The 13,468-nt window shown below is 44.8% G+C and overlaps 1 protein-coding gene across 2 annotated transcripts in view; it reads right to left on the reverse strand.

Moving 5' to 3' along the window:
* Positions 1-13,468, reverse strand: part of TMEM104 (transmembrane protein 104) — a 147,734-nt gene that overhangs the window by 32,868 nt on the left and 101,398 nt on the right. For both annotated transcript variants that reach the window (XM_030208332.1, XM_030208330.1), the window contains exon 9: positions 10,673-10,766. In XM_030208332.1, coding sequence (XP_030064192.1) covers positions 10,673-10,766 — 94 coding nt within the window. The remainder of the gene's footprint in view (positions 1-10,672; positions 10,767-13,468) is intronic.

Raw genomic sequence — 13,468 nt, forward strand, 5'->3', positions numbered from 1 at the left:
TATAGCTAAAAGGAATACAACTTCTAGTGAATGTGGGAGGGTATGTGAGAATACCTGGCCTGCTGTCCTCAGAGAACACCTACTACAGGTAAGTAACTTAGTTTTCTCCGAGGACAAGCAGGCCCAGTCATATTCTCAGATGTGGAAATCCCTAGCTAGCAGGCTCACTGAAAAACAACGCTAGGATAATAGAGATTCAACATGTCGAGGCCTCAAAGAGGGGCAAAATCAAACGTGGACGACTATCTCTAAGGATGTCCCAGCGAAGGGGCGGGGAAACCCGTATTATCGAAACAAGATGGGCGTCCATCTTTAATTTCGATAATACGGTCAGGGACGCCCAAATCCCAACATTTAGATCGACCTTAGAGATGGTCGTCCTTAGAGATGTTCGTCCCTGGTTTTTGGTGACAATGGAAACCGAGGACGCCCATCTCAGAAACAACCAAATCCAAGCCATTTGGTTGTGGGAGGAGCCAAAATTCATAGTGCACTGGTCCCCCCTCAAATGCCAGGATACCAACCAGGCACCCTAGGGGGCACTGCAGTAGACTTCAGAAATTGCTCCCAGGTGAATAGCTCCCTTACCTTGGGTGCTGAGCCCCCCAACCCTCCCCAAAACCCACTCTCCACAAATGTACAACACTACCATGGCCCTAAGGGGGGAAGGGGGGCACCTACATGTGGGTACAGTGGGTTTCGGGTGGGTTTTGAAGGGCTCACATTTACCACCACAAGTGTAACAAAAGTAGGGGGGGATGGGCCTGGGTCCGCCTGCCTGAAGAGCAGTGCACCCACTAAAACTGCTCCATGGACCTGCATACTGCTGTCAGGGAGCTGGGTATGACATTTGAGGCTGGCAAAAAAAAAAAAATTAAGTTTTTTTTTTTTTAGGGTGGGAGGGGGTTGTTGTGTGTCGGAAGATGGGCGCCCTTCTCTTTCGAAAATAAGCCTGAAAGTCAACTAACCTTAAACTATATACATACTAGCTTTGAAGGTGTAGTCTGGAACACAACTAACTGGGCCTAGGAGGGTGGACTTGGATTCTAGACCCCAAAATGATTCTGCAGGACTGTCTGACTGAACTGGCTGTCACATCGCGTATCCTGCTCAAGGCAGTAGCAAGATGTGAATGTGTGGACTGAAGTCCACATCACAGCTTTGCAAATCTTCTCTATGGAGCCTGACCTCAAGTGGGCTACCGACGCCATGGCTCTGACATTTTGAGCCTTGGCATGACCCTCAAGAGTCAGCCCAGCCTGAGCATAAGTGAAGGAGTTGCAATTTATTTATTTATTTATTGCATTTGTATCCCACAGTTTCCCACCTATTTGCAAGCTCAATGTGGCTTACATAGTACCGTGAGGCGATCGCCATTCCAGTATGACAGATACAGAGTGATATTATGGTATAGTAAAGTTCATGTGTAACAGACACATTAGGGAATCGAAAGGAGGAAGAGTTATGTCCATTTCGAGTATTAGTTTTGTTGTGTTGCAGGATTCAGGCGTTTAAGTTGGATCGTTAGGATATGCCTTTTTGAACAAGTTAGTTTTTAGTGATTTCCGGAAGTTTGGTAGGTCATACGTTGTTTTCACGGTGTTTGGTAATGAGTTCCATAGTTGTGTGCTTATATAGGAAAAGCTGGATGCATAGGTTGATTTGTATTTGAGTCCTTTGCAGCTTGGATGGTGAAGGATTAGGTATGAGCGTGTTGATCTTGTTGTGTTTCTGGTTGGTAGGTCTATGAGGTTTATCATGTACCCCGGGGCTTCGCCGTAGATAATTTTATGAACCAGAGTGCAGATTTTGAACGCAATTTCATTCTTTGATTGGGAGCCAGTGCAGTTTTTCTCGTAGGGGTTTGGCGCTTTTGAATCTCGTTTTTCCGAATATAAGCCTGGCTGCGGTGTTTTGAGCAGTTTGGAGTTTCTTTATGATTATTTCTTTGCATCCCACATAGATTTCATTACAGTAGTCTAGGTGGCTTACTGCCATTGATTGTACCAAGTTGTGAAATATTTACTCGTTTGAGTTTCCACATTGAGTGCGAGCCATCTGGAAATTGTGCATTTGACAATGGCTACCCCCATCCTGTTTCGATCAAAAGAAACAAAAAGCTGGATGAAACATCTATGGGCTTTAGTCTGCTCCAGGTAGAAGGCTAAGGCTCACTTGCAGTCTAAGGTATGCAGTACACTTTCGCCAGGATGGGCATGTGGTTTTGGGAAAAATGTTGGCAGAACAATTGACTGGTTAAGATGGAACTCGGACACCACCTCATGAAGGAACTTAGGGTGCATGAGAAGAACTACCCTTAAGATGATGAAACTTAGTGTAGTGTAGGGGGATCAGCTACTAGGGCCTGAAGCTCACCGACTGCGAGCTGAAGTGATTGCCACCAAAAACACAACTTTCCAGATAATTCAGATGATAGGAGTCAAGCAGCTCAAAAGCAGCTTTCATCAGCTGGGTGAGAACAACGTTGAGATCCCATGACACAGTGGGAGATTTGACGGGGGGCTTTGTCAACAGCAAACCTCATAAAATGAGCTAGATGCTGTACGGAGATGAGCTTACCTCCTACACAGTGAAAAGGGAAAGGGAATGGGACTTGATATACCGCCTTTCTGTGGTTTTTGCAACTACAATCAAAGCGGTTTACAAAGTATATACAGGTACTTATTTGTACCTGAGGCAATGGAAGGTTAAGTGACTTGCCCAGAGTCACAAGGAGCTGCAGTGGGAATCAAACCCAGTTCCCCCAGGATCAAAGTCCGTTGCACTAACCACTAGGTTACTCCTCCACTCCACAGTGATTGTAAGCACTGATTGCACTGAGATGTATCTTTACTGAGTTGGTTTTGAAACCAGACTCAAAAGGTGCAGGTGTTCAAGCTGTTTTTGTGTAGGACAAGTAAAAGGATCTAGGGCCCTCACACCAGATGGCAAACCTCTTTGCCCTCGCACCAAACCTCTTCTAATTAAAAGTGGAGTATTTCCTGGAAGCAAGCAAGATTCTGGAGACACCCTCAGGCAGATTCAAGAATGCAAACTACACTTTCAACATCCAGGCCATGAGGGCCAGGGACTGGAGACTGGGATGCAGAAGAGATCCCTTGTTCTGCACGATATGGGTCAGAAAACACTCCAATTTCTGCAGATGTTTGAAGGACAACTCCTGCAGATGTCTGAAGGACAACTACAGAACAGAAAGAAACTAGATGCCTCAGCAACTGCTGTGGCTTTGTTTCCCCTAGTTACTGCAATCTTCTCCAAGTAGCCACTTGCCCGAAAAGGGCAGTTTAACTAGATGTGACCGATGCTGCAACCAGAGTTGCCAAAGTGCCGTGACAACCAAAGACGTACTGTGGGCCATAACCCATAGCATGTCAAACAGCAACCAACAAGTAGGTGGACACCACTTCCATCTGGGTGTTATGGCACCCATCTTGTGTTGCAGACTGCTAATGCCACTTCAGGTATGTTCTAGCCACGAACGAGCACACATGTTCACTTGAAGGCCCAAAGAGGCCACTTCAAGGGCTTGTTCCAGTGAGCTTTCTAGCTTCCTATCCTATAGGTCATTAAGGGCAATGTCCCCTTCCAATGGCAAGGAGGTCTTCTTAGTCACCACCGTAACAAGGGAGCCCACACTGGAAAGCTGCTGTTTCTCTTTCTGCTCCAGAATCAATGGATAGCAGCGAGCCATGGCTCTTCCCACTCAATCATGCATCCAGTGAGACCCTTTCTGTTGTAATCAGGTCTTGAATATCTGGATGCATCAGGAAGGCCTTAGAAGAACCTCTAAGCCCACTCATGATTGACAAAATTGGAACTCCTGACACTAAAGCAGAAGGCTCCTCAATGGAAAGCACCGCCAATACCACAAAAATAAAAGCACTGAACTCATCTTTATGAAACAACCTCAGTACTTTTGGGATATCCCTCTCCTCAGGGGGGAGCTCTCCCACATCTAATATCTCCATCAATGATGGCTCCTCTGAATAGACCAAGTAGACTGAGGCCACATCAGATAAGGATAGAGAAGCAGAGATAGACCTCCAGGAGTGGACTGGACAGATGAAGCAAAAAGAGATCCCTTCGTTGCCGGAGGGGCAGTGGGGCAAGAAGATGAAGCACCTTGCAGCAATTCCGACTGTCCCTGCTTCAGCAAATAGGCCTGGTGTAACAGTAATATAAACACCAGAGAAAAAGATCCTGAGGCAGCTGAATGACCTTTAGGACCCTGAGGTTGTAAAACGATGGTTGTGCTCTGTGCGTGATAAGATAGAGGCTGTTTCAACAAAATGGCTCCTGTTCTCGTGCTCTCCTATATCAAACAGCACACCGGCCCTGCCGGAGAGCCTAAGTCCCCAGCATATTCGGATGCTGCACCAAATCTGAAGATGTCCTGTCATCGACCGTTTCCCAAACATCCTGTGGGATTTCCTGCTTACACGCACAACAAAGTCCCAACCTTGGCTGGTGGGACCCACAGCGGAGAAAACTACTCACCTGCCATTCACCCCAATTGGCACAAGCACAACACAATGCTGTCCCAATAGTTGAGTCAGGATCCCTCGCACAAAGTAGATCTCGTAGCCCTACAAGCAGATCCGAGTCAAACTTTAATCAGACTTACCACTGCCGGCTGCTTCCCCCAAGCTCACAGCCTCCACAGGTTTTACCCCAGATGAGAAAGAAACAGGACCCACGCTCTCCAGTAAACCTCGCTCCTTTTTTTTTTTTTTTAAGGTTGTTGTGCTGGAAAAGGAGAGCTCCACAGGAAACAGGGGAGAGGAAGGAAAGAACAAAATTCATGGGGCACCAGAAACAGAGATCTGAAGACTCAAGCCACCTGCAAAACTCAACTGGGGATCAGTTGACCAACTGGTTCAGGAGCAAATCACTCAGAGACACAGACTGAAAAGTGTGTCCCATCAATCTGCTGGAGACAGAAAATACTGAAGATGAGCTGGACTAGATGCCAAGATGTCTCAGCTCAGTTTTCAATTCTCTATCTCCAACCTACTGGTTGATGGAGACAAATATCCCACAGGTTCTGGAACAGTGGGAAGCTAAACAATGGAAAAGAGGCATTATAATATTCTTCGTCTTATTTTCTATCCCTTTCCTAGCATTAATTCCTAGCATACTGTTTGCTTTTTTTTTTGGATACCACTACACACCAGGCATAAGATTTCAGCGTACTGTCCTCAATGACACCTAGAGCGTTTTCTTGGGTGCTGACTCCTAGGGTGGAACCTAGCATCAAATAACTATGATTTGGATTATTCTTCCCCATGTACATCACTTTGCACTTTTGCACGTTAACCCCCCTGTTTACTAAGCCATGCTAGCAGCTGCTGTGCAGCAATGCCAACACAGTCCATTCAAAGTGAATGGGTTGTGATGGCATTAGTGCACGGCAGTCACTAGTGCAGTATAGTAAATTGAGGGGGGGGGGGGGGGGAGGGGATACATCTCATCTGGCATTTGGATGCCCAGTTTTCCAACTTCTGGATAGCCATTGAGGTCGATGCTTCCAGTGCCGATGTCGATGGATTAGCCTTCGAAGAGACAAAAAGTCTCCTGCTGGACCTGATGCACCCTGCATGTCCTCAACTGCACTTTCAAACACAGAGAACAGGAGTTAGGGACATGGTAAGGCCCAAGAGGCACCCAATGCACCAAATGTGCGAGTCCATCACCGAAATCACCCGATTACATCAGGCACACCTCTTGAAGCCACTGGGGGGGGGGGGGGGGGGGCAGGGTCTTCTTGGACATCGAGAAAAGAACTGCAGCCAAATTAAATTCCTCAATTTTGGACTACAAAAAGTAGCAGAGCCTAAGTCAAAGTTGGTGCTCAGCCTAAGCAGGCCTATGAAGCCATGAAAAAGTATGAAAACTTGAAGGGCCAAAAACACTAAGAACTAAGAGGGAAAATTAAAAAAATGAAATTAAAGACAAAAATGAAGAAATGAGGGGAAAATACCCACATGGGATAGCACTGCAAAAGCAGAGAAAAAAGTGCTGAGGGACGACCACGAAGATTCGTCCTCTCTGTGCCGTGGAAAAACGAAGACTGAGGAACCCATGTATGCATGGTGGGACACTGCTAATATTTTTTTGAAACATCTGTATGCTAGCCAGAGTCTGCTGGATGACACCACCCACATGTGAGAATACAGCTGGGCCTGCCTGGCCTCTGAGAAATACTAGCTTCAAAAATTTCTTTTAAAAAAAAAAAAAAACCCCACACTTTTCCAAGGATAATATTTATGTGCAGAACATGTATGGATGTGTGCCGATACTTTCGCTTTCTCTGGACTCATGAACAGTGAAGCTCCTGTTACCTCTGCATATAGCTATTACTTTGCTTCTGTTACTTAGAGAGTTGCAGGTACTTGCAATGGTCACAAAAAAAAAAAAAAGTGACAGTAAATTTTAGGAACTGGCTATTAAATCCTCTTGATTAACCCCACTATGCTGCCGTGGACCTGGCAGTGAATTTCTAGCCCTGTGCATTTTTTAAAATACCCTGATTATTTCTCTACATTGTAGAGGATAACCTAATGGTCTCATTACCATTCATTTTAATATACCATGCCCCTCAGGGGTACCGAGCTAGTTCACTGTCACAGCGAACCCCTTTCTGCATTGTGCTGCCAGTAACAAGTGTATACACCTTGCTCTCCTGCACATGTTGGCTTTATACATCAGCTCCAGAGGGGGAAGAGGGAGGGAAGGATCACGGGGAAGAGAAAGCGAATGAGATACTGTAACAAGTGGAGGGGGGGGGGGGGGGGGAGTTATGGAAAGGAAGGCAAGTGGGATGAGATGGCTAGAGCAGGGAAGAAAGCTAGGGCAGCCCAGGGTAGGAAGGAATGAGTCCCCATATTCAAAGGGGTAATTTTATAAGATATAACTGTAAATGAAATGACATTTTACTTGCAGAAACAGGCATTCATAAAACTACCAAGCGTACAAATGCGTAAACTTACACGGACATTTACAATGCAGGATTAACTCTTTGACATATCCTAAGCAAGCAGCCACATTGCAACCCCTTCCCCCATCCTACTATATAAATGAGCTCTGACTGATGTGCCGCGCATGTGCAGAACAGCGCAGCTGTTCTGCATATGCATCACTTCACAGGTCTCTTGCGCTTTGCCGCCGTAGCTGTCCTGCCCCTTCGGCTGACGGATGATCTGAAGCTGGTGTGGTTCTCAAAATGGCGGTGGTTCCCACTGAAATCGGAACTGTTGTCATCGAGCACTCCCCCACTGACACTGAAGCGGCTGGCGTTGCAACCACACGCGAGGGCCTTGCCTGTACCTCCAACTCCGGAGCCTGCATAACTGCTGTCACTGTCTCCCCGCCCAGATAGAACACTGACCCATGGAATCAACGGCCCGACACTGACAGGTTGCACAGAACTTCAAGTGCTGGGAGTTCACGTCAGCTGCTGTAAAACTTTGAGGAGCGCTACAGAAACTAATACTACTAATCCTTTCTATAGCACTAACAGCAGCCCCAGGGAAAAAAAAAAAGCAGTGAAGGATCACACAGCACAAACTGGCAGAGAAAAGCAGTAGATGGACTCTTTAAACTTAAACCACCCATATACACACTCTCACTCTCTTTCAGACAGACGCACACACACACACTTTCTCTCTCTCTCTCACACACTCACTCTCTCTCTCTCTCTCTCTCACACACACATACACATATACACAAAATATTAGAATAAGGGACATGAGAAATCAAATAAGTCAGACAATAACAAGGTTCAAATTCTGTTTACAGAAAGAACATAGTACTGGCTATAAGAAGCGACTGACCCTCCACTGTCACAGGGACTCCTAGCAGCTCACACACACACACATACACACTCTCTCTCTCTCTCTCTCTGAAAACACACTTACTCTCTCTCTCTCTCACACACACACACACACACACACACAAAATATTAGAACAATAAGGGCCATGGGAAATCAAATAAGTCAGACAATAACAAGGTTCAAATTCTGTTTACAGAAAGAACGTAGAATATAAAAGTATACTGTGCACATCCACTCATTTCTTGCTTTGGCTATTTCATTACGTTTCACACTTCTCCTTAAGGTAGCTTTTAAATTACATTTCAGAAATGAAAAATCTTGCCCGTTTTAATGGGCTTAACGGCTTGTTCATAATATAAAAGACATTTTAAATATCCCAGAAACAGAGCCCTGTGTGGTTCTGACTGCAGATACAACCTGATGTGATGAGGAAGAAGCAGAAGATAAAACGCGGTTTTCAGACTCCTACTCCTGAATAAAGGACAGCACACAAGGAGGGCAGAAAACCAACTGAGCTCTTTGGGCAGCAGTGACTCTGTTCCCCATTACTCTTCTCTCTGCCAGAAGCTGATTTCCAGAGCAAAATGCCACCATGAGAGTCACTTTACACATCTAAGGGCTCCTCCTAATCATCTGAATCCTGGGCATATACTTAGTTTGCTTTTGCCTTCATCCTGCCCTGTCTGTACATCCATATATTTATTTTTATTTATTGGGATTAACTGCCTTTATGAAGAGATTCACCTCCTTTGTCTGATCTGAGTCCAAATAGGGTTATTTATTTATTGCATTTGTATCCCACATTTTCCCACCTCTTTGCAGGCTCAATGTGGCTCACAATACATCATGGGTAGTGGAAATATCATAGAAAACAGACATTTAGTGTTACAGAAAATTTTTGGCAATGTGATAATGATAAGACATAATAGTAGTATGACAAGCAGATATTATAAGACACTTCTAACTACGTGTGGAGGATCTATGTATAGTCACATTGGTTGATCTTTGTGGTAAGCCTTGCTGAAGAGATGGGTCTTCAGTAGTTTGCGGAAGTTCGTTAGTTCGTAGATCGTTTTTAAATTGCGCGGCAGTGCGTTCCATAACTGTGTACTTAAGTAGGTAAAGTTTGACGCGTGCATTAATTTGTATTTTAGACCTTTGCAGTTAGGGAAGTGCAGATCAAGGAATGTGCGGGATGATCTTTTGGCATTCCTGGTTTGAGCTTATATGTGTCTTTTATAAAACAACAGCATAAACATGAAAAACAGTCTTGCAGCAGATATCAGTTTACACAGGTTTTATTTTGAGGGGGGGGGCAATTTTGGAGGGGGAGGTGGGGGGTTTTCAACAGCACTTATGTGCACATGTCCTTTATAAAACGGGTATAATTTATACGCGTATCTGCACACATATTAGGTGATCAGTTATAAAATTACCCTCTAGGTGTGTTTTAGGGAGACAAACTGATCGTCTGCACAAGAAAATTCTCTTCTAACCTTGAGGACTTACCCTTTACCCTTCCACAGGTTGGGGGGAAGGGGAAGGGGGGGGGGTATTAACTGCCAACTGAGTAAAAAAAAAAACTGTGCGATTATAAACGATTTAGGTTCAAGTTGAAAACTAGGATATTTGAGCTCCCGCCTGGAATAGACTTCCCGAGCCTGTACGTCTAGCCCCGTCTTTGGCCGTTTTCAAATTCAGGCTAAAAGCCCACCTCTTTAACACTGCTTTTGACTCCTAACCACTACTCACTTGCCCTGTACCCTTTTATCCTCACCTCTTTAATTCCCTTACCTCTTAGTTGTTCTGTTTGCCTGTCCTGTTTAGATTGTGAGCTCTTTGAGCAGGGACTGTCTTTTCATGTATGGTGTACAGCGCTGCGTATGCCTTGTAGCACTATAGAAGTAATAAGTAGTAGTAGTAGTAGTAGTAATGTAGAAGCCTGCCCTTGCAGATCAGCAACGCGGCCACGCAGGCTTCTGTTTCTGTGAGTCTGACGTCCTGCACATACGTGCAGGACATCAGACTCACAGAAACAGAAGCCTGCGCGGCTGCGTTGCTGATATGCAAGGGCAGGCTTCTAGATGGAATGTTGCTAGTGGAGGAGTAGCCTAGTGGTTAGTGCAGTGGAACATGGAAAGTTGCTACTATTTGAGATTCTGGAATGTTGCTATTACTTGAGATTCTACATGGACTGTTGCTACTATTGGAGATTCTGTTGCTACTATTTGAGATTCTACATGGAATGTTGCTATTCCACTAGCAACATTCCATTTTTAGATTGTGAGATCTTTCAGCAGGGACTGTCTTTTCATGTATGGTGTACAGCGCTGCGTATGCCTTGTAGCGCTATAGAAGTAATAAGTAGTAGTAGTAGTAGTTTTATACAGTGAAGGCAAGTTATAGGCAATGATCTCTTTATTTAACAGGAGTTGGATGATGTTGGGTTTTTATTAAAAGTTATTTTATGTAATTTTCTGCAACCCGCTCTGTATGGCTTCAGTGGCAGGCTATAAAATCATGTATTAAATTAAACTTGGGAATCAGTATCATCAGTGTGAGGAAGCCATCTGTTAATCACACTGCCTGGAACCTGAAGTTTACATGCTGAACTTAGGCACCCCTCCCCCCATTTTCCCTGCAGATATTGCTGGTGGTCTGGGATCCCAACAAGCTTAGCAAAAGAAGGGTCCAGGCATCATCTTTCCCATGCAGACATTAATTGAAGCTCCACCTTTTCATTTTCCTTCCTACAAGCGGTACAGTTACTAAGTAAGCTCCTTTCCCACAATATCAATGGGGCAGGTTCCAATACTCACCTATCCATCTCATTAGGGACGTCAGGATCTGCAAGTACTTTGTCTTCTGGACATTGAAAAAGGTAAAAGGACCAAGGAGTAGGGTAAATGCGACCTGAAGGGAGGAAAAAAGACAAAATACAAAACTTAAAACAAGCTTAGTGACACAGTAGCACCAACAAAGCTTGGACCCAATCCAAATAGTCACAGTAGCAGAGGAAGCTCCGGCTGAGAAATTTCAAGATGAACACTCCTGGCTTAAAGGTTCTGGATTGGGCAGAGGGCACTACATTTGTTGTTCTAGAATAATGACCACTCCTGGCTGCAGACCAGGCAGAGGGTGCCACATTTTGAACACTTCTGGTTTGAGTTCTGGATTGGGCAGAGGGTGCCACATTTGTTGTCGTTCTAGAATAATGAACACTCCTGGCTTGAGAGTTCTGGATTGAGCAGAGGGCGCCACTTTGTTGTTCTAGAATAATGAACACTCCTGGCTTAAGAGCTCTGGATTGGGCATAGGGCGCCACATTTGTTGTTGTTCTAGAATAATGAACACTCCTGGCGTAAGAGTTCTGGATTGGGCAGAGGGCACTACATTTGTTGTTCTAGAATAATGACCAGTCCTGGCTGCAGACCAGGCAGAGGGTGCCACATTTTGAACACTTCTGGTTTGAGTTCTGGATTGGGCAGAGGGTGCCACATTTGTTGTCGTTCTAGAATAATGAACACTCCTGGCTTGAGAGTTCTGGATTGAGCAGAGGGCGCCACTTTGTTGTTCTAGAATAATGAACACTCCTGGCTTAAGAGCTCTGGATTGGGCATAGGGCGCCACATTTGCTATCCCAGAATGCTTAACCCTTTTAGGTTGGCAAATGGCAGATGAAGGCTGTCGTTCAGGTGAAACTGTAGTTTGATGAAATGCTTCCCTGTGATAATGAACCCATAAATGAACAATGATGCCCAATCATCGATATGGTTATTAGGGAAACCTTAAAGTCTGTATGCCCCTGTACCAAAGAGGTCATTTACCAACGGTTAGTATATGCTAACCATTAGTAAGTGACCCCACAAATGCAAAATCCAATGTAGTTCAAATACCCCAAATTAATCAGAGCCAGAAGAATTATGTATTACATTGCTTTATAATAGTAATTCCTATAAAGTCCTACCCTATCTTATCTTCTGTAGCTGATAAACGGGGAGTCAGATGTTCAGATGTTCCAACCTTCCTCACAACCTTTCCCATATGAAAGAGGAGGATAAAACACAGCCCCCTCAGGGAAATAATAAAACACACTTCCACATACCATCTCAGTGTTTCATGAAAACTACGCCCATTAACATTTTCAGAGCAACACTTTATCATGAAAATGTTAACATCGACGAGAGAGAAACTAGGGAGAGCAAAATGGGATGGAAGAAAGGAGCAAACAGTCTGCACTCAGGGAATCGATTTCTGACTCTATGAATCACTCAATGAAAGGAAAAACAACAGAACAAAGATTTAATTATTCGTCAGGATTCCCTCCCTCTCCCCCCCCCCAAAAAAAAAAAAAAATCAATGATATTGTGTTCTGGGAGGTCACAACCTATTTTTTTTTTTAATTCACTGAGAGCTTTTAGTGAGGGGGCAGATAATTCCTAGTAGAAGTGAAGACTGCACTGCTCTCCCTATCCCTGAAAAAGGTGTTGAGACTCCAGCAAAAGCTAATAAAAAGCTCCAGATGACGCAAGATATAAATAGTTTCTACTCTGTTATTAACACCTCAGGTTGACTATCCAATGTGCATATTATTTTTCCCATACAGAAATTATTGCTGCAGTGCGAACGTAGCAGGGCCAATACGACACAGTCCATTCTGGCACCTGTTCATAAATTGTTTTAATTAAAACCCACTGAATTGTCACCTGGAGAAGAGACCAATGTGCTCTTAGAAGACTAATGTTTAACCCTGGTTTACCCCTCAGTCAGGGCTGCCGGCTCAGCTCCCTGGGACCAGGATACACAAAACAAATTGCACTTCAGAATGAGCTGTGATCAGGCCAGGGCCAAAGAAAATCTCCAGTAGGCCGAAGAGTATTCTCACCCCAATGGATGTAAGAGTCCACTTTCAAATAACAACCAACACAGTCTCAATAGGTAAACTTTGAACTTTCTTTTACTGGATCAAACGACGGTTCATAAATAAACCCTCATTTCTTCAATTCAAGTGCATAAAAGGCCAAACTCACACCCAATCAATGTCCATTATACGCCTGTCCCTTCCCGAATTAGGGATTCTCTGGCTGGCTAGTCAAGTCCTACCAGGAATGGGGCTCCTCTACACCCACATCCCTCCCACCTGGGGTGTCTCTCCTACCAGGCCTTCCTTCCTTCTCATGGTTCCTGTTGACGGGGACCCAACTCAGGCTCCCTCTGACCCCTAGCAGAGGTTTCAGCAACCAGCCACACCAAAGTACACCTGTTACGCTCCAGGACTCCCCCCTTGGTACTCAGAAAGGGTAAGGCGACCAAAGATCCAGATCCACTAATCACAGTCCTTTTTATCCATTTCTCCGCCCTGACTCCAGAGGCTGGGCTTCCCTTATATCCACCTACCAGGCTACATTTACCAGCCCCCATTACCATAGTGCCCCCCCCCCCCCCCCCCCCCCCCGGAAAACCAGTTACTCCGCTTTTAAAAAGTAAGAAATTGGATGTACATGTTCCAACTAATTATCGCTTACTGTATTCCATCACATTCTTGGCAAAGGTTTTAGAAATGGTGGTATTACAGCAGCTTCAGGATTATATTGAGACACAATTTATTGGACTTG

Source organism: Microcaecilia unicolor, chromosome 6 (genome assembly GCF_901765095.1).
Source record: "Microcaecilia unicolor chromosome 6, aMicUni1.1, whole genome shotgun sequence".
NCBI classification, from domain to species: Eukaryota; Metazoa; Chordata; class Amphibia; order Gymnophiona; family Siphonopidae; genus Microcaecilia; species Microcaecilia unicolor.